This window comes from Emydura macquarii, unplaced genomic scaffold (genome assembly GCF_026122565.2).
Source record: "Emydura macquarii macquarii isolate MOO-44397 ecotype Brisbane River unplaced genomic scaffold, CSIRO-AGI_Emac_v2 contig_3517, whole genome shotgun sequence".
Taxonomy (NCBI): domain Eukaryota; kingdom Metazoa; phylum Chordata; order Testudines; family Chelidae; genus Emydura; species Emydura macquarii.
The window spans coordinates 8,031,216-8,050,664 of record NW_027133654.1 but is presented as its reverse complement, the minus strand read 5'-3'; the positions used below and the strand labels follow the sequence as shown (position 1 = coordinate 8,050,664).

The window sequence follows — 19,449 nt, the reverse complement described above, 5'->3', positions numbered from 1 at the left end:
ACGGCCAGTGGAATATTAGGCATCCAGGCTCCCCCTACTGTACATGGGGTGATTTCGGCATCTAAGGAGGGAGTTTCAGAAGATAGCCAGCTGAGCTGGGAGCCACTTAACTGAGCCAGGATGGAGGGGGAGAGGCAATGGGCTTCGGCACCTAAGCAGCTGACATAGGGTGCCTGGGTGATGGGCCTGAGGTAGGCGCCTCCCTCTGCAGCAGACCCTCTCCTGGAGCGAGACACCTAAGCCAGCTCAGTCTCTGAGGTAGCTCACGCCCTGGTAGCCAAAACTGCCTGTCTCCTGCTGATGCTCAATACCGCTCTCACACGCCCCCTACGTTTCCCTTGTACTCCGGTGTGTCTTTTGTGGCAGTGCTGTGCCGCCCCTCCACCTATCAGTGTCCTGCCTCCAGCCCTCCTGATACAGGGGCTGCCAGGTCACAGGCTTTAGGTGTGCTCTGAGCATGCCTATGGAATCAGGCCCTGCTGGCAAGGCAGGTGGTGGGGGGGCGGCAATGGGGGGATGCCTACTTTGAAAATCCTGCTTTAGCTAAGAGGGTTTCTAGAGGGCCTCTTGTTAACTGTGAGGTGGTGTCAGCGCTTAGGTGGCATTGCAAATGGCACCTGGCAGGAACTTATGCCTCTAGGGGATGCAGACACCTAGGAAGCTGGGTGGCAGCAAAGTGGCAGCTTTGAAAATTTCCATGGCAACTAAATGGTGGACTTAGGCACTTAAAGAGTCAGCTAGTCTTCTAAGGATCTGGGCCTTAGTCTTTCTCTGTGCTCCTATATAAAATGGGGATAAGGGCACTTCCCTACCTCCCAGAGGTATTGTGAGGCTAAATACATTACAGATTGTGAGATGCACAGACACGCTGGTGATGGGGCGAGATAAGTACCTATGATAGCTAGAATCCTGAGCCTCTTCAACGGGATGTGGGAGCAGTGCCTAATTTGTAATGAAAGAGGTGCTGAGGCTCAAGCAATTTTTTTTTTACTTGCATAACTGATGTGACAAGGGCAGAGGTGCTGGGGCTATGAACTGCCAACCCAAGAGACTCAGCCCTGACAAAGCCTGGCACAGTTTAAGCACTGTGTGGGAGGCGAGGTTGACTATCAAGGTTTTGGTTGTTAGCTCTTCTGCTTCTTTGTGATTCAACCAGCAGGTGTCTCCTCAAACTGGGTAGGTGGAAGCTTTTTGTGTCTTTTGCTATTTTGCCATGTTTTCTTTTTAAATGCAGAGATAGATGTTTTTAAAGCCACGCTTGGTTCTTCCCTATGATATCTCAATCTCTCATATCAGATCTATTTTCCACAAGAAACCAGGCAATGGGACTGCTGCATCGTTTGAGAACATTGTGGCAGAAACAATATGTGATGAAAGCCCATAATAAATATTAACAAAGCCCTGATCATACATATAGGTTTGCCAGCCAACCCTGTAGCTGTAGGTTTGATTTCAGGTGTGGGGGTGAATGGATGTTGGATAGAGATGGACTTGAACTGAAGCTCCAGATTAGAATGGCAAATCCAAATGTCGTATCTCTGTAGTGAGAAGAATTAAAACCCCAGCTCTGAAAAATGCTGAAACCGAGTTTGATTTCTAGATCCTAATCCAAACTTTTCCAGAGTTAGAGGATTTCCCCCAGGGTTGTCACAGAGTCTGAGAATTTGAAAAATGAATGCACTACATGGGGCTGCATACCTTGGTTTGCCAAATTCTGTAAGGGTATCCATGGTTTGTGCCCACTTTGCAATAAGTTCCAGAGGCATCTTTTACGCAGACATGCGTGGGATAATTTATTTAAAGTAAGAGAAGCAGCTGTTTTAGACACCACCACTCCTCATGATTTTATTGTTTTAACCTGGTGTTTATTAAAGGTTGATTTCCTTTTCAGAACTGTTGGTGAAACCCACAGTTCCAAAAATAAAACCATGAGCGTCTTCAGTGTGACAAAACTTGGACATTAAAGAAATGAGAAGCTACTCTAGAGAAGTTTCTTTTTCTGCAAGAAATGATTTGGAAAACAAACCCAGCACAGATGATTTATTACAAAGCAAATACAAGTTACGAATAGACTATAGGGAACAAACCTGAACTGGCCCTTGACTTTATTATTTTCTAATTAACACTGGATACCAAAGCTATATGAACACTACTGCACAGCACCCTGAAACTGACTGACATGGTATGTCTACACAGCAATTTGGAGCCCACCCCGGTCAACCGACTTCAGCTAGCGGAGCTCACACTAGCACTTTAAAAATAGCTGGGTAGACAGCACTTTGATGTTGCATCTTGGGCTGGAGCTGGGACTCTGAAGCCTAGGGAATGGCACTTACCGCTGACTAGACCTAGTTTGCATAAAATGGAACAGAATGCAGCTATTTGTATTCCTGTATGGAACACAGGTCCTAGCTGTTCTGATCAAGATGAAGCATGGCATTCTGGCACCTGCAGTCTCAGAGGGCCACACATTCATATTGAAAATGAACATAGCCACTGGCTGCATTGTAGAATTCTGTGAAACATATTTGCCTTGTGGGATACACTTTGGTATTAAAGGATGGAACAGAGGAGAGCAAAAGGAAATATTTTATGGCTCAGTGAGATCTGTAAACAGGGCCAGCCTTTGGATCAAACATCATTCTGAGCAAGCCAGAATCACAATCTCTGTAGCATAAACGTTCTAGGAAATGTTCATCTAGTGCTTCCTGATTTGCAATGCCCAGGGATGCTCTTCTAAGCAGCTGGGCCAGCTGCTACACTAGATTTTTTGGGCAAAATCTACTTGGAAGCAAATACCATTTTAATGAAGTTCTACCTGCTGCTATAACTTCAAAAGCATTTTGCTAACCTGTAGACAAGCAACAGTGAGGATTCTTAATGAATGGGTTTCCATGGTGCAACAAATAAGTATATTGGGGCTGAAAATAATTATATTTCATAAAAGGCCTTGGTCACTCACCACTGTCAGTTACACGCTACTTGAAATGTGCAAGTGCCTCATTCAAATGCATAGTTACACTATAGCAATCAATATTAATCTTTATAACAAATAAAAGAAATTTCATCCCATAAAGATCTTATTAGTTTATGTGATGGGGTGGAGAAGAGAAAGGGTGGGAAGAATAAGTGTTTCCCTTGCACCACAGCACCTGAATACATTTGCACTGAAAGGGGTACAGCTCTTTCGTTGGAAGGCTGAATGGCACAGTCATGAGATACTGCTGAAATCCAGGTTAGACATCTTCAAAGGTTCATTGCCAGGGTGATAAACTAGTAGAGAAAGAAAGACCAAAAGTTATAACTGATAATCCCAGCTACTATCATCAAACCCCAGATGCCAGAGGAAAGTCCCCTGTAACATCACCACCTTGTTTTGAATCTGTGCTTTACAATGCAGGGGAATTCTGAGTCTTGTGCCAAAGAGCTAGTGCCTCAGTTTAGTTGTAGTAAATATGCATGTTTGTCAGCAAAGATAATGGTGAGATTCAAGAACTTCTTCATGACTCCAGTGGAGACAATGGCAAAACCCCCACTGAATTTGCTAGGGTCAGGATTTCACCCTCAGAGAGCTGTATATATTCCCAATTTTTAAAAAGTGACAAAGTTCTAGAGAAGATCTCCAGGTTGTCAGTTTTTATATGAAGTTATGCTCATACCTCATTTATATTCAGGTTAATGAAGTCACTGGTTTTCTTACTTAGTGCCAGGAATACCCCTGAAATAAACATCAGGACATCACGGTTATACAGACACCTCATTCACATTCCTGCACATAAGCTCCCTGATCCACAATGAAGCACCATTTGTGGCTGTTCCATACAGAGGAAGGATTTTGCTTGCTATAAAGGCTTAGATTGCACGTGACTGGTGAACCCATAGAATAGATTGAAAACTGAAGTCCTTGTGTAGGCAAAACATTCATTGACCTCACTGGGACGTTTGCCTGAGTATAGACTTCAGAAATCAACCCAAAGTTGGTGGTTTGAGTGTGATATGCACCTAGATATTTGGACACATGTCTGAATTGTATCCAAACTACCTGCATTTCCTGTTCTGAAAAGCTATGGTGGGAGTATAGTAAAAATAACTACTCCTCTCTGTGTTTTGGCCCTTCAATTTCCAGCACAGGCTGGAACCAGAAGCAAAAAGAAGGAAAAAAAAAGTTAATATTGTTTAAGAAAGTTAGCTAAACTGTTTTTGATCCTCATAAAGGGGTTGGGTTTGGTCTAAGGTTTGAGCCAGGGTCAGAGGATCACTTTAATCTAGGCTGATTTACCCATCCCTATTAACTGTTTTTACTCTGGACAGAGAAAGATCCCCGCATGCAAAAGTATTGAGATCCAGAATTCATAGCATATATTTTTCAGTCAAAAGCCCAAACAAATAGTTAAAAAGATGTGTAATATCAGCACATGTGCATGTCTAACAATCCCTTACATAGGTCACTGACAGAATGTGGAATTGGGGCCTTCAAGATCATAGGGCAGACCTCTGCCACTTGAGCTAGAAGAATAACTCCACTAGCTGGTTGCAGTAGTAGGCTGTTATCCTTCAGTGGCCCAGCCTTTATTGAGGATATAATCCAAACTTTGTGAGTGTGTTACACATACGATTTCAGCAAAAGTGGATACTCACGGCTTGCATTCTCTAGGCGAATTATGCAGTTTAGGAAGTCATCAAAATCAATGTTGAATTGTTCATCAGAATATCTGAGGACAATCAGCTGCAGCAGGTAATTATTGAGTTGAAATCCTTTGAAATAATCAATCAATCAATAAATAAAATAATAAGCAATGTAATGGACCTGAAAAGAAATCTATGAGATTTTAATAAATAATCTAGTAATTTGCTGAAAATCTGTTACTGTGCCAGTACTCTATGAACTGAGTCCCTGCCTATAGCAGAAACTGAACTGACTGCAAACTAGTTTTCATCTAAAATAGATGTAGAATTCTGAAATAAGAAATTTCAAAATTGTTGCAGTTTTCATTCTACAAATTGTTCTCTTTGTGAGTGAAAGTTCAGTCTCCAGTCGAAGATCTGCCCCATAGTTTTTCTATTTGCCCAAAATAAATCTAATATTCCTTTTACCTGCAGCTTTTAGGGCAGTACGAAGCTCATAGGAGGACATGGTGCCAGATTTATCAGAATCAAAACGAACATAGACACTCTGCATAGGGGGAAAATGTAGACATTTCAGCATTTAGTAAGTTAAAAAAATCTCACATATTTGTAGCACACAGAGAAAGAGAGTTTCATGTTCTAGATGCCTATCTTTAAAACTCTTGACGTAGCATAAACATCTAAGGAAGTTAGGGGACTTTGGTCTGGTTCCAATCTGGCTGTGTAACTGTTCCAGGGCTGGTTCCCCATCCTTGGCTGCTACATGGGACGGGCCAATGTGTGGGCAGTGCCTGTGGCCATGGGGAGTAGAGTGAAGCCCTGTGCTGTATGAGGCAGCTGCAGGAGCCTGGTGAGCTTAAGAAGCAACAGCTCTGATAGATGCTCTATGCCCCTCACTTACCCTCTCGAGTTTTACATTTCCCTCCTTAGATCACCCCCACATTAAGCATTGAGGGAAAGGAGAACCTGAGGTTAGTCCTGCTTTGAGCAGGGGGTTGGACTAGATGACCTCCTGAGGTCCCTTCCAACTCTATGATTCTATGAGACACACACAGAAAGACAGCTGAAAGCAGAGGCTGACCCTGGAGGAAACCTGGAGGAGAGGTTTTTGAGTCAAGGCTGCAGGCTGAAAAGAATGCTCTTGGTGCTGTGAGCAAGAGGAGCTGTTTTCTGCTATCTGATTCCTGCTGCATTCAGAGACACAGGGCTTTGTACATTTTTTGTAAATAAACAAAACTGCATCAAAGAACACTTGGCTACCACCAGTTTCTACTCCTAACTGGACCCTGAATTTCTAACTAGCCGGTTGTGTCAAAAGGGGTAATATGAAGCACATTGTGGTGAAAATCAAACAGTATTGCCAACTTCAAGCATTCAAAAATCATTTAAAAATAATAATTTGGGGATAATTTGTATGTGGCTTCTGGTTACTGGACGACTAGGAATCACTCAGTTAATGTTTTTGTGCTTTTCTCCACAAACAGGAAGGCTAGAAAGAAAAAAGCTTTTTTAGATGAAACTGAGAGTCTCACATAATCTCTTGCCTTCAGAAACTGGGGTGTTAAGAAAAGCACCAAATATCTGGAGACTCTCAATAAAATCATGAGAATTTCAATCATGAATTTCAAGATTTGACCCAGGAATTAAATGTTTATCACGCTGAAGTAAAGTTCCACATTTTCCCTGTGGGACAGGATATATTCATCTTCACTGAATTGTGAATTAGTTATATCTATTGTTACATTCACTCTGAATGCTTTCATCAGAAATATCTGCAAATCTCGCCATTGGGGGCATGCATTTCTTGAGTGTACCAGCATAAAAAAAAAATCAAACATTTTATTAAAAGAGAGATGAAGTTAAGTGATTCAGAAAGAACAATTGTGATTTTGGATATAAAATCCAGGAAGCAGAAAATTGCAACTATTACATGCTTGGATGGAGCATAAATTCAGAGATGATTATTAATGAATAATGACCCATGAGACAACAATTATTGTGCCTTGATATGCTAATCCTGCAAACATATACTTACATGCTTAACATTACTACCATGAGAAGTGTCATTGATTTCAAAGCGCTACTCATGGTAGTAAAGTTAAGTAAAGTATGTAAATGTTTGCAGAATGGACGCCTCATTAGCTAACGTTGTTCCAGCCCCTCAGTATTGCTGACTTCTGAGGAGATAAACAATGGAAACAGAATAATTCATCACATGACTATTTCCCACTAATCATGAGTCAGCATTTTCTTCTTGTGTATAACAATAGGAATGGAATCCCCTCAAGTTTTATTTTGACTGGCCTCCCTATTAAAGCACATTTCTGAAATTCATTACCTCAAACATAGTTTCTTAGCTTACCAAAATCTCTAATATTTCCAGTAAACCATTATGGTTTGGGGCAATGGAAAACTAAGAATTGGTCATACTTCCCAGAAAAAAAACCCATATTTTAAGAGCTTGTGTTATTAATCAATATTTAGTGCTTTTTAAGACATATGTCATTAGATTTTTTTTCCCATGAAAAGCATAGAAACATAGGGCTGGAAGGAACCTTAAGAAGCCATCTAGTAGTTCATCCTCCTGTGCTGTGGCAGGACAAAGGATACCTAGACCACCTCTGAAATGTGTTTGTCTGACATTTTCTTTAAAAAAGCTCCAGTGATAAATTAAAGATGCAAAATAACGAATACAGTCACATACTAGCCACTTCTTTAGTTTGTCCCAGAAAATCTTGAACTCATTAAATTCCAGTTTCCCATTACCACTGGACTAGTATAACCCATATTAAGGAAAAATACTGGTTAAGTGACGCCCATGTTCTATCCAAATCTATCAGTCATTCCTTTACTCAGTTAACACTATCTACACTAGGAAACGTATGATGCTGTTGAGAGCAAACATTCGCAACGACTGCTGTTGAAAATCTAGCAGAGTATTGTGTGATTATTTCATCTGAGTAATGTAGGGAGAACAGATTGTTCCAAAGCAAAAGTGTCTTTGGATTCCAATTGGATATGAATGGTTCGGAGAATTAAATGACCTGATTAAAAATGCTATTGTAGTTTATGGGAATTGCTCAACCACTGCAATGTCAGTATTGTTACCTTAGACCCAGATTCTGCTATCCTGAGTCAGTCCAAAACCGATGGAGCTACTCTTAGAGTGAGGGTGGCCTTAGTGTTTGGGACAGTTGCTATAGAAAGCTGTGATACTTTTTATAAATGGGCATTGAGCTTTGTGAGAACTTCCCTCTTTTTCACACGTGGGAAAATCCTATCAGGGCTTCCTCAGTCCTTAGGGTCCTGATCCTGCAAAGTGCTAGTTTTAAAATGGGAGCAGAGGACACTCAGAAGAACCTCTCAGGAGGTACTAAGTCCATCACAGGATGGGGCCCTTACTCAGAAATTTTGCATGAGTGAGGGGGCATCAGGATATGGCTGCTGAGGACTATTTTTTCCACCTCATCTCAGCATTTTATCTTAATTTTTCGGGAGGAAACCCTCCTAATGAGTAACGGCTACTAATGCAGCAAGCATTCATACAGGCCACAGCATTCAAGTCTGGATCTGCCTAAAGCCTGGCAGCTACACCCTAGATAAGCACCTAAATGGGTGGGCTGATTTGAAGAGGCATTGAGCACGCACAGTCCATCAGGATGTAAGGGTGCTCAGCACCCTCAAAATCAGACCACTTACTTGGATGCCTAAGTGTGGATTTAAGTGCCGAACTTCACACGCTCAAGTTTGAAAACTTTGGCCAGAGTAGTTTTAGAAGCTGTCATGTTCTGTAGATAGAGTGTGTACTTCCCACTATCCAGCAAAGGAATAAAGAGCCCCAGATTTTATTCAAGACTGGACAGAGATTTGCATGAGAGCTTCACAAACCTGTTTTTGAGCAACCTGGGCTGAGTTTTGAGTTTATAGCTGTATCTCAAAGCAGATGAAGTTTGTTTTGTTTGGGTTTTTATTGCAAGTATGTGTGAGGATGTGTCACAAATGACAAGGGCTGGAGAAACAAAAACAAAAGAGGAGAAGCTGGGAATGGACGACAGTGGATGGATCACCTGTTCTGTTCATTCCTTCTGAAGCACCTGGTATTGGCCACTGTCGGTAGACAGGATACTGGGCTCGATGGACCACTGGTCTGACCCAGGATGGCCGTTCCTATGAGAACTTAATAGCTGGATAGGAGAAAGATACAGCAAGCAGCAGCCAGCTGCCATGTTAGGGCTGGGGCTGCTTGGTCTGCAATATTAAATGGCCAGCTATCGGGGCGCATGCTGGGCAAAGTACAAAGCTATGCTAGGAAGTAGTGATCAGGCAGTTGTAAAGACAGAGTTTTCTTGGGAAGGGACTGGATTTCCACTTTTTGGAGTGCACGGATCTGGCTGAAAGTCATTTCCAGGTTTTTCAGCTTGCTGCCAGTTAGTTGAAATAGCTACATTTTATATATTAATAAAATAGGTGAGATTTTCAGAAGTGCTCTGCAATGGACTACACTGAAGTCTATGGTAAAACCTGAAAGCTTTTGAAAAATTCCCCTCTAAGTTTCTATGATAAAAGCTAGGATACAATTTTGACACCACCTGTTTGCTATGCTTAGTGTACCTCCACTATATCACAATATTCCATTCATCTCTAGTACCGGGTCTGAGATACCTAAGGACACTTGCATAAATGCACTGTCCATTTGGCCCCAGAGAATTCACATTCGAAAGGATACATCCATAAGAGAAATGATGTTTCTACATGTCATGAGGGTCACTTTCTCGAATTTGATGTCCTTTGCTGAAAAAGCATAACAATCAAGTTAAATAAGAAATAAAGTCATTGGGCAAAAATAAAAAATCTAAAAAAATCAACAATGGAAAAAAGCAGAACAATGCATTTCATAAACAAATGTATAGTGGCCAATCACCACTACCCTTGTAATTCCAAAGGAGTAAATCACCCAGAGACCAACTCTGCTGCTTTTACACACATGAGAAACCTCCGTGGCTTCAGTTAAAATCTCATTCAATGGGACTACTCAAGACAATAAGAGCTGTAGGACTAGATTTGTAAAAATTATTTTTGAGCATCTTAAATATATTAAATGACATTATTAACAATCAAGTAGGGACTGATCATCTCTGCAATCTGATGATGATGCAGAGTTTCAAAACCATAGCTTCTATCTATTTTATGTATTTACTGTCGATTTAAGGGGTATTACTCCCACTTTTTAATTAGCCATTAAAATAATGATTGCCTGATACAAAGCTCAGTGCAGTCACTAGGAGCCAATAAGTCACCATTATTGACTTCACTGTTGGATCAATCCCTTAGAATTTACTTTGGGCAACATTTTCAGAAGCACCAATGTGACTTAAGGCACTTCTGAAAATTTTACCCTTTAACGCAACTATTAAACTTTTTGATTTTGAGTTTTTTAATGATGGGCGTGGAGGGAGGTAACCAACCAGAATCATAGAAGTATAATAGTGTTACAAGATGCACCTGTCATTTAAGCTTTTGTGAGATCTGTAAGCCAGCACTACCCCATCCCATCTTTGACTTTTTAAAATCGCTGTGGAGCAAAGGATGCTGTCAATGAAGGGAGAAAGTGGTCTTTGGTAGATAGACTGGGATTTGTAAAACACCCTACTACTGACTCAGCACATAGGCCCTGAGACTGGAGCCCTAGGTGCAGGGGTGGGCCAGACCTTTCCTCTCCTTCAGTGGCAAGAATGGACTGGGGTAATTCCCGACTAGCCTTTCTCTGGGATCCAGGGGTGTGAAATTGCTGGGAATTGTAGTTTCCCTAGCAACCAGTTTGGAATCCTGGACTGGGCAAGGTATGCTGGTAAGTAGGAAGACTATAAAAATCCTGACCTCTTTCTCAGATGGGGAGAAACCTGAAAGGAGGCAGCCAGGTGTTCTGATGGGTCTCTCCTGAAAGCTATAGGCAGCTGAACCCATTTTGTTTTGCTGCACAATATTTTTGAGGCAAATTCTTCTGAGGAGGGTCTACAATTTCTAAAGTAACTGGAGGTCCTTTATGCTGTTTGTTCGATGAGTTGAACCAAAGCCCTGGATGGGGGAAGTTTTTTTCCTTCTGTTTCTAAGCTTCATGGGCATGCCCTTTTGTTTTTGTTTGGCCTGCCACAGATGGCCATAAGCCCAGATCTGCAAAAGTATTTAGATTCATACCTCCTATTGATTCACTGGGAGTTCAGTGCCTGCATATTTTTGAGGACCTGGGCCATATGGGCTCAATCCTGAGCTAAGTGGAAGGGGAAATGTGCTGAACTTACAGCCATGTAAGTGTATACTGCAGCGTGTGGTAAGAAGCACACCAACCTCAACACAATGAGCCCTTGCACTCTGACCATATCCTGCATGACTACACAGTACCCAAAAGGCGCCTAGTTGGAAGTTGAGGACAGGGTATTCCTGAAACTGCTGAGCCCAGATCCACAGGATGATAAAGTGCTTAGCTGCAGATGCTCAGAACAAATGGAGACCTGAAGAATGGGTGACACATTGCTAAGATATCCCAAAGTGCTCCACAAACCTTGGAGGCTGATTAACAAACTAAGCAACATAGGCCTCTGTAATTCCACACTGCGTATTTCTAAGCTGTTTATGGCAAAATACTGTTCTTGGTTACTGCGGTGTAAATTTGGAGTGACTCCGCTAACTTCAAGTGAGTTCCTCTGGATTCACATCCATGTAAACTAGGAGCAGAATTTATCCCTTCTTATACAGAGGCCACTTCACACATCACTGAAGTGAAGCCACCTCTGGATTGAAATCAAGCAACTGGGTAACAGCGCTCTGCAGAGCTACAGAACAGCTGAGGGTGGAAAGTGAAGAACACTGTGTTACAATGGAAGCTACAGAGTAATTGCAGGTAGGAAGAAGACAACAGCAGCTGTGTTTATGTTCTCATTTTGTGGACCCAGTGTGCCTTGTGTATGAGCAGATATTATGCTGTTCAGTGAATGGAGCGCTTGTTGAGATGAGCACACACGGCCTTCCTGCAATTCCCATCAAATGTAAACACAAGATGCTGTCTGCATTGTGCAGAATGGCTTGGGGGTTATTTTTCCCTGAGTGTTTTAAGAATCAGAAAGCCATATGAAACTTAGATACCCCAGAAAACCAGAGAACATCATCCATTCTGCTCCTAGTAACTCATTGAATCTCGTTTTCTTTGGGAGGATAAAAAATAGACTTTGTACTTTTCACATTTTCATAATTTATTTCTTTGGTTTTGTCACTATTTCATTACTATTATTATCATTTGTTTGTCTTATGGTACTGCCTCGAGACCCTGAGCAACACGGAGGCCATATTGTGCTAGGCACTGTACATACACATAGCAGGAGACAGTCCTTGTCTCAAAGAGATTGCAATCTAAATAGACAAGACAGATGAAGGGTGGATGTAAGGAAATATGATCCCCATTTTACAGATGGGGAACTGAAGCACAGAGAGATTAAGTGATTTAGCGAAGGTTACTCAGATACTCTGTGGTCAAGACAGGATCTCCTGAGCCTCAGTCCACTGCCTTAGCCACAAGACAATCATCCTTCTCCAGAGCAGGGAATTAGCATCACTGAACTGAGATAGATTTTGTTGGGAGACAGTGTAGGGTAGGGGTTAGATCAGGGAACTTGTGTTCTGTTCCCAACTCTGCCACTGCTTTGTTCTCTTACATTATGCAAATTACTAGGCAGTACCTTCTGATCTCTAAGATTGGGATAATATCCACTTTTATAAAGCACTTTGAGGTCCTTGGATGAAAGCTGCTATATAAGTGCAAAAAAAGTTGTTATTACCACTTACCTTTTTTTAACACAGCATTCAGAACATATTCAAGTTCCTCTGCAGTTATCTCCATGTCCTAGAGTTGAGAAATTAAAGCAGCTATTACTTGTGTGTGTCTAGGATCAGACATATTGAAAACCTAAGAGAATGCAAATAGCATCCATCTGACAACCACAAAACTGTACAGTACGACTGTCTTTGGGTTTATAGCTTGCTGCTAAAATCCAAGCAATAGTGACACACACAAACAACAGATTGACTAAAAAGGGAGGAGATGGCAAAATACAACTGAGCTATTCACTGACATGCTACGTGGAATCACAGTTCTTTTCTATAGGAGGTGTTTATTCAAACAACATAACTGCAGCTTCAAACACAAACAGGTTCCCTCACAGCTTGTGTTCTAGTGTTGTCTCCTTTGTTTACCAGGGACCAAACGGTCAGAAACTTTATAAAGGACACAGAGACATCTAGTGGCTGAATATATACTGCAAGTAAACATATTACATTTGGAACCCTGAATTTTTACTTCACACGGATTTATGTGACAACAAAAATATATTTTTCAGCTACATAGGGTTGTTCCCATTCCAATTTTAATAAGATATTCATGATTTTTATAATTTCAGAGAGTTTAAATCTAGAAGGAATAATCAGGTCAACTAGTCTGACATCCTGTACTTCACAGCCATTAAACTTCACTTAAATATCCCTGTACTGAGCCCAATGACTTCAGTTAAATGAAAGCATTTTAGTCCTCAGGACTAAATTATTGTATGCCACAAAAAGAGAACAGGAGAGATGAAGGTATCACCACTGTCCAAGACCCCTTGAATCCAGGGAATAGATTAGGTGTGAGATGCAGCCAGAGGAACCTGGCAAGTGATGCATGGCCCACACTGCAGAAGAGGTACTGCCCCCCTCAAATTCCTTGCTAATCTGACCTGAGAGAAAATTCCTTCCTGACCCCAAACCTGGTGATCGTTTAGACCCTGAGCATATGAACAAGACTCCACCAACCTGATCACACCACCTCAGAGCACTGGCCCATCCCAACTGGAATCATGTTGCTGCCTGTGGCAGATCTTTGATGTGTCAAAGAAAGGTGAGCCACGCCCCACTCAGATTACAAGTGTGTATCGGGGAAAAACTTCCTGACTGATCCCCTCAGGGGACCAGCTAAAGCCCTGAAGCATGACATTGATCATAGTCACTGTCATAAGACAAAGCTAAAAGCATTATGAGTATGCACTCACCTCTCCTGCAACCTGTTTAAACAACACCCGGAACTGTTTTTCTTCTTCAGTTTCTTGTTGCGGTGGGGTTGGGTTAGGGGGCTACAAGAATAGACAGACATTAAAAATATCAGGAATCTAACATTTGTTCTTGCACACAGATTATCAATAATAGTCACAATAATACAGCTTCAGGCTAGAATATATCAGCAGATCATCTAGTCTGACCTCCTGTATATCATAGGGCGCTGACACCTGCCAGCACCCACACACTAAACCCAACAACTGAAATTAGACCAAAATATTTTATCCCACAGGAGACTAAATTATTATGTGCCACAGGCAGAAAATAGAAGGGACGGAGGTGCACCAGTGCCTGAGGCCCCTGCAATGGCAGGGTAATGATTAAGCAAGTCAGCCATCCTTTCAGTGTATTGGGAATGCTATGCACCTTGGAACAAATACACCTTTCAGATTTTGTTATCTTTTGTATGAAAAACTTAACCCTTCCTGGCACCCCGTGTCTTAGAAATTTTCACCTTTCATTTCCTATGGCCCGTGCTATTGTTTACTCCTAAGGAGCAGGCAGAGAATTGGAGCTGCTCATTGTGGCCTCCAATGTTATTAGCTACACTGTCTCTAAACTATCAGTTTTCTGTTTTATAACCACGTTCAGCCAAGTGAAGCCTGGAATAAGCAGGTGCAACAGTCAAGGAACTCTCTGGGCCAGATTCAGTGGAGATATTAACAACTGTGTGAAACACAAGGCTGGGTGTAAGTTGATCATAAAATAGGTGTAGACAGCTAAGTAGAGTAACTTGCCCTGTGCTGGCATTCAGTGGCTGTGCAACATGAGTGCACCTTGAATGCCAAGGGACTGGAAAGGTGTGCGCTGAAGAAGAATCAGCTAATACATGAGGAAGATCCTGCACTGTGCCCAACGCTGCTATAGAATAATAAGTGTAAGTTACTGTATATATCCACTGAATCCCCACATGGTGGAAGTTACATTACTTTGACACTTACACTCATTTTTCTGACCAATATACACCCAACATGACATTTATCCCACCATTTATCTACTGCCATTCAGATACCACATAGCAGGCACTTTAGAAATACCCAGGATAGATGGATAGATTTACATCACAAATAACTGTGACCTCGAGAGTCTGGAAATGTAAAGCTAAATTTGTTACCCAATCTCTAGAAGCACGGGAAAACTGAGTGAAATATCGTTAAAGAGATGCAAGGCTGAATCTTGGCTTACTTCCTTTTTGCAAATATTTCCACTGCAATCAGTAGGGCTATTTGCAGGAATAAGGCGAACAGGATATAGCTGACAGTCACTAGCCAAATATAATAACTACAAAGTGGTTCAAGGGCTGCTTGTCAGATTTTTTTTGAGCATTGAAAGCAGCTTAATGTTCAGCAGCATAATTAGTCTAATAATTTTTATGAAAATGCAGATATTAAGCTTTTCACCCCAAAATGTTCTGTGAATATGTGTGCATGTTTGAGTGTGAATGGGTTCTGTGCCCCTAACCATGTAATGCTGCACAGTACAGCTAGTGGGCAGATCCTCAGATGTTGTACATCAGCTCAGGTCCATGGATTTCAGGAGAGCTATGTTGATTTATACCATTTGAGGACTCATCACCGTTGGCATTTTCATAAAATTCAAGTGAAATGACAAAGTTTTGCCCAACCACAGTAAAAACAGAGCATATTGGATCATGCTGAATTATCCACCCATTATTTTAGCTCTGTAGACTTACCTCTGGGAGATTAATGTCCACATTTCCATCCACATCCCTGTGGGACAAAAATATGTTCAACAACAAAAGACTTTGCTGGGGATACTTTCTGTTTCAGTTTCCCAGAAGTAAACGCAAATATGGTGTTTTTACTGAACAAATTATTCACTCTGTGGGAAATTCATCTCCATGAAAAGGTTCAGGTCTCTGTGTCACTGAAGTCTGCATCACTTAAGCTCAAAACAGAGCCCACGTGGTTCCTAATCCTCGTGGGGGCCATCTATACAGGGATTAATTTCACTTTTTATACGTTGTGCAAATGCTTTTTAAAATTAACTTATTCTTTATTAAAAATGATCATTCAGACAGGAAACAAACAGGAACATTATTACAGGTGCAGAACAATATATACTACGGGGCATCTACTGACTCTTCACAGTTAAGGTTGCAATTGAATTTTCATTACAAGTCTGATTTCCCTGCCTCCTAATACTCACAAAAATAGAGTGGGCTAAATATTGGTAAATTAAGTCTAGAGCCATGGTAGAATTTTTATACCAATTTTAAGTGTATTGGAAAAGGGGTTTCTGACTTAGGACCTCCTCAAATAGAAGTGTTCACCAGAGTTAAAAAACTTCAAATTCTTTGTTGCAAAAAACCTGCCAAGCCTTGCCGCAAAACAAACACACACACACACACACACACAAACACACACACAGAGAAAGAAGAGGAATAAAGTCTGGCTGAGGTCTAGTGCACAGCACCACAGGTTACTTTCTCAAAGCCTAACTTCAAATGTTAAGTTTTTTGGATTACAAGAGTTGATCTGGCAATGAACTACAGCAGGCTAGGGAGCTGCAGGAAGTGGACAGGAGGAGGGGTTCTTCATCTCTGGGGTCTCTTGCCTGGAGCACGACGGGGAGAATGCTCTCAGGAATTGCTCATGGTTCTTTAAAAACCCAGTTAACATGGCTGGTGAATGAGAGTTTTGGAAGATGCTGGAGGCCTATTGGATTGATCACTCTCCATTGATTACTTACTGGGTGAGGGCTTTTTTCTCAGAGAAGATTCTCAGGCAGAAGTCAGCTTCCTGGTGTGGCTCAAAAGTAGTAGGAACAATAACATAATCCCCAAGTGGCAGTTTGAATCGATCAGAGACTTCCCTTAAATTAATGTAGGTTTTGCTCCTTGCTTTGGAACCATGGTATCTGAAAAAGTCTTTGTTCAAGTGTCCATCTTTGCTAGGGCTCTGCAATGGAATTTGAAGCAGGGATTTCAGTTTTATTCATTGCTATGTTCAGAGCAATAGATGTATGGACAGATATGTCAGCTTCCCACTTCCCTTCCTGATCTAGAATCATAGGGACAAACTGCCTTCAGATACTTGCATGACTCACTGGCTCCCAGGATCAGGGAATCGTCATTAACTCTGGCATACCTCCCACCCTGCTCTCCTGTGCTGAATGGAGTTTGGATGCAGGGGGAATCGAGCCCTCAGACTCTAAGGTAAGGCAGACATTGGATGCAGTGACCCTAGGATGGAGAAAATCCATTTTGGCAAAGCCCTTCTGCCCAAATATAAGGACATTTTAAAGGGAAACCTAACCATTCTCCTCATTATTTAAAGAATGTAGGTGATTAGATACCACAGAAATGGGTGTGATGCAGAAACCTAGACTGATACACAGAGAGATACAAGGGGGGAGAGAGAGAAATAGCGAGCATGGCTATTGCATTGTAAAATAGCAGGTACCTCATAAATAGCATAGCCAATTGTCAGCATTTCAGCACCTAGTTTCCTGAGTTTACGTCGATTCTTTTGCATCAGAGCTGCTATAAATGTGCATTCATCTTTCCCGTCATCTTTCTCTGTCAAAGACAGCTTGATCTGTGGATTTGTCCAAAAGGTGTCTGCCAAGACAAAGAACACAGGAGATTTTTCCCCTCAGAAAAATAAACTGGACCAAAAAGGACAATGGAGAGTAATTTGAGGTTTGGAGGTTTATGCTTTGTTTTGCTTTTCCATTTTCCATTATGTGTCTTGATAATTTCAATGCAACTGTGCAGACAAAGAGCCAAATCCTGCAGGCCTTACTGGATTTTGGTATGAACAATAGCATAATTTAACCCTAATATCTCATTAAACAGCAACGGTTTAAATCGGAAATGAAAGTTACAAAGCACTTAAATAGGGTTTTGTTGAAAATATAAAAGCACAAAGGGTCAATTTCTGATCTCATTCATATTGGTGTAAATCTGGAGGAACTCCATTCAACCAGCAAAGTTATTTCAAGTCTACATCGATGCAATCAGAATGGGATAGAAAGGGCTGGATTCTTCTCTGACTTGCAGTCATGTGACCTGGATATAACTTAACTGGCCTCAGTGGAGTTACTTCTAGTTTACACAAATGTCCATGAGAGGAGAACGAGGCGCGCAAAACTTAAAGGCAAAAAAAAAAAAATTCTCTCTCTCAAGTGGAATTTTGTGAATGTTTTGATATTTTGCTGGGTTGAATGAGCTAGTTGAGATTCCATTGGCTTTATTCAGCACATGCTTGTGGAAATTACAAAGGGGTGAAGAACTCCGTTTCAATAAGGGATGGATTCCATGGGAGTGTGACATTTTTTCCAAAGAAATCTCTGCTCACCTAGAAAATTTCTGCACCCCCCAGCAGTGGAACCCCGGATCCAGCTCCCTTGATGGACTGTCACCTCCCACTTGTGGGTAGCACCGTCCTCGAGAGCGTCTGGTGTGAGGTTGCAGATCTCAACTTTATCAAAATGTGCTTTGAAGTCTTCAAATTTCATCCTAAATGAAAGGAAAGGAAACCATGCTGTAGAGGAAGGCGAAATGGGTCGGAACAGCAGCTTCTGTAAATCAGTGTAGCTTCATTGCTGAGCTATGCTGATTTACACCAGCTGAAGATTTATCTCCATAGACCTGATTCTCCTCCCCTTTACACAAGTCTTAATCACAAGTAACTCCACTGACCCCAATGGGCCTGATTCTGATCTCTCTTACACCATTCTTAATATAGTGAGATTCCACTGACTTCATCTGAGTTACTCCTGATTTACACCCATGTCAGAGAGAGAGCAGAATCAACCCCAGTGGAGTGACACCAGTGTAAAAACTGCTGTGAGAAGGGAGGCTCTAGTCTTTGAGTCTCACAGCTCCTGGCACCACTGATCCCCAATTAGTGCAAAAACAGTACAGAGGGGTAAAAGTTCTGCCAAAATTGGACTAGAACCTAGTGTGATATGTTGCATACAACCATGCCAAGAAGTTGGCAGACAGCCTAGTGCAGCAAGACATACCAGGGTCCCACTGGCATTTAGCTTGCTGTGAACGGGTCTGTACACAAATCTCAACCTAACTAGAGTGAAAACCACTAAGGGATGTATTTACCAAGTCAGGGACTGGTACGCACTACAGCAGCCACTGCTGGATATCAAGGGAAATGGAGCGGCAAAACAGTGTAGTGGAAACCAGGTATCCAGTTGGGCAACTCAAAGATATTTAGGCTCCTAGCATCCATTGAAATCAACCTTTGAAGATCTGGGCCTTAGTGACAAATGAACAAGAATAGCAGGAAAGAGCCTGTGTGTCCCAGGCAACGTGTATGGGTAGGTGTTGACAGGATGTGGTCCCTCACAGTAGCACACAGGATTAGCAATATTGCAGGCCCACCAGACAGAATAAATCCCATATTCTTCTGAATAAGTAATAGTTGCCGGGGGTTACTTCAACTTACACTCTCCTAGAAACTTTTCACTGAACATTTTTGGTAGGGGAGCAAATAGCACAGTTTGGTTTCATTGTCTGCGTCTGCCTCTTTGTTAAAACTACTTCAGTTACTGCTGGCTCTGCAAGCCATGTGCGCTCCAGCTTCTCACTCCTGTCCTTGGTACATTGAGAATAAGGGCTGGATAACACCACCTTTTGTTTCTGTGTACCTGGCACAAATTTCCTGGTCATGCTGTGCAATTTGTGTCTTTTTGGCCAAGTGC

The 19,449-nt window shown here is 41.7% G+C and overlaps 1 protein-coding gene across 1 annotated transcript in view; it reads right to left on the bottom strand.

The window, feature by feature from the left end:
• Window positions 1-2,083: 2,083 nt before the first annotated feature.
• The window catches only part of CAPN9 (calpain 9), a 38,789-nt gene continuing 21,423 nt past the window's right edge, over window positions 2,084-19,449 (bottom strand). The window contains exons 9-20 of the mRNA XM_067535983.1: window positions 18,087-18,247; window positions 17,190-17,347; window positions 16,477-16,685; window positions 15,458-15,494; window positions 13,701-13,781; window positions 12,463-12,520; window positions 9,353-9,417; window positions 7,331-7,399; window positions 5,095-5,173; window positions 4,639-4,755; window positions 3,660-3,718; window positions 2,084-3,273 (exon numbers count right to left, since the gene is read on the bottom strand). Coding sequence (XP_067392084.1) covers window positions 3,247-3,273; window positions 3,660-3,718; window positions 4,639-4,755; window positions 5,095-5,173; window positions 7,331-7,399; window positions 9,353-9,417; window positions 12,463-12,520; window positions 13,701-13,781; window positions 15,458-15,494; window positions 16,477-16,685; window positions 17,190-17,347; window positions 18,087-18,247 — 1,120 coding nt within the window. The 3' untranslated portion in view covers window positions 2,084-3,246. The remainder of the gene's footprint in view (window positions 3,274-3,659; window positions 3,719-4,638; window positions 4,756-5,094; window positions 5,174-7,330; window positions 7,400-9,352; window positions 9,418-12,462; window positions 12,521-13,700; window positions 13,782-15,457; window positions 15,495-16,476; window positions 16,686-17,189; window positions 17,348-18,086; window positions 18,248-19,449) is intronic.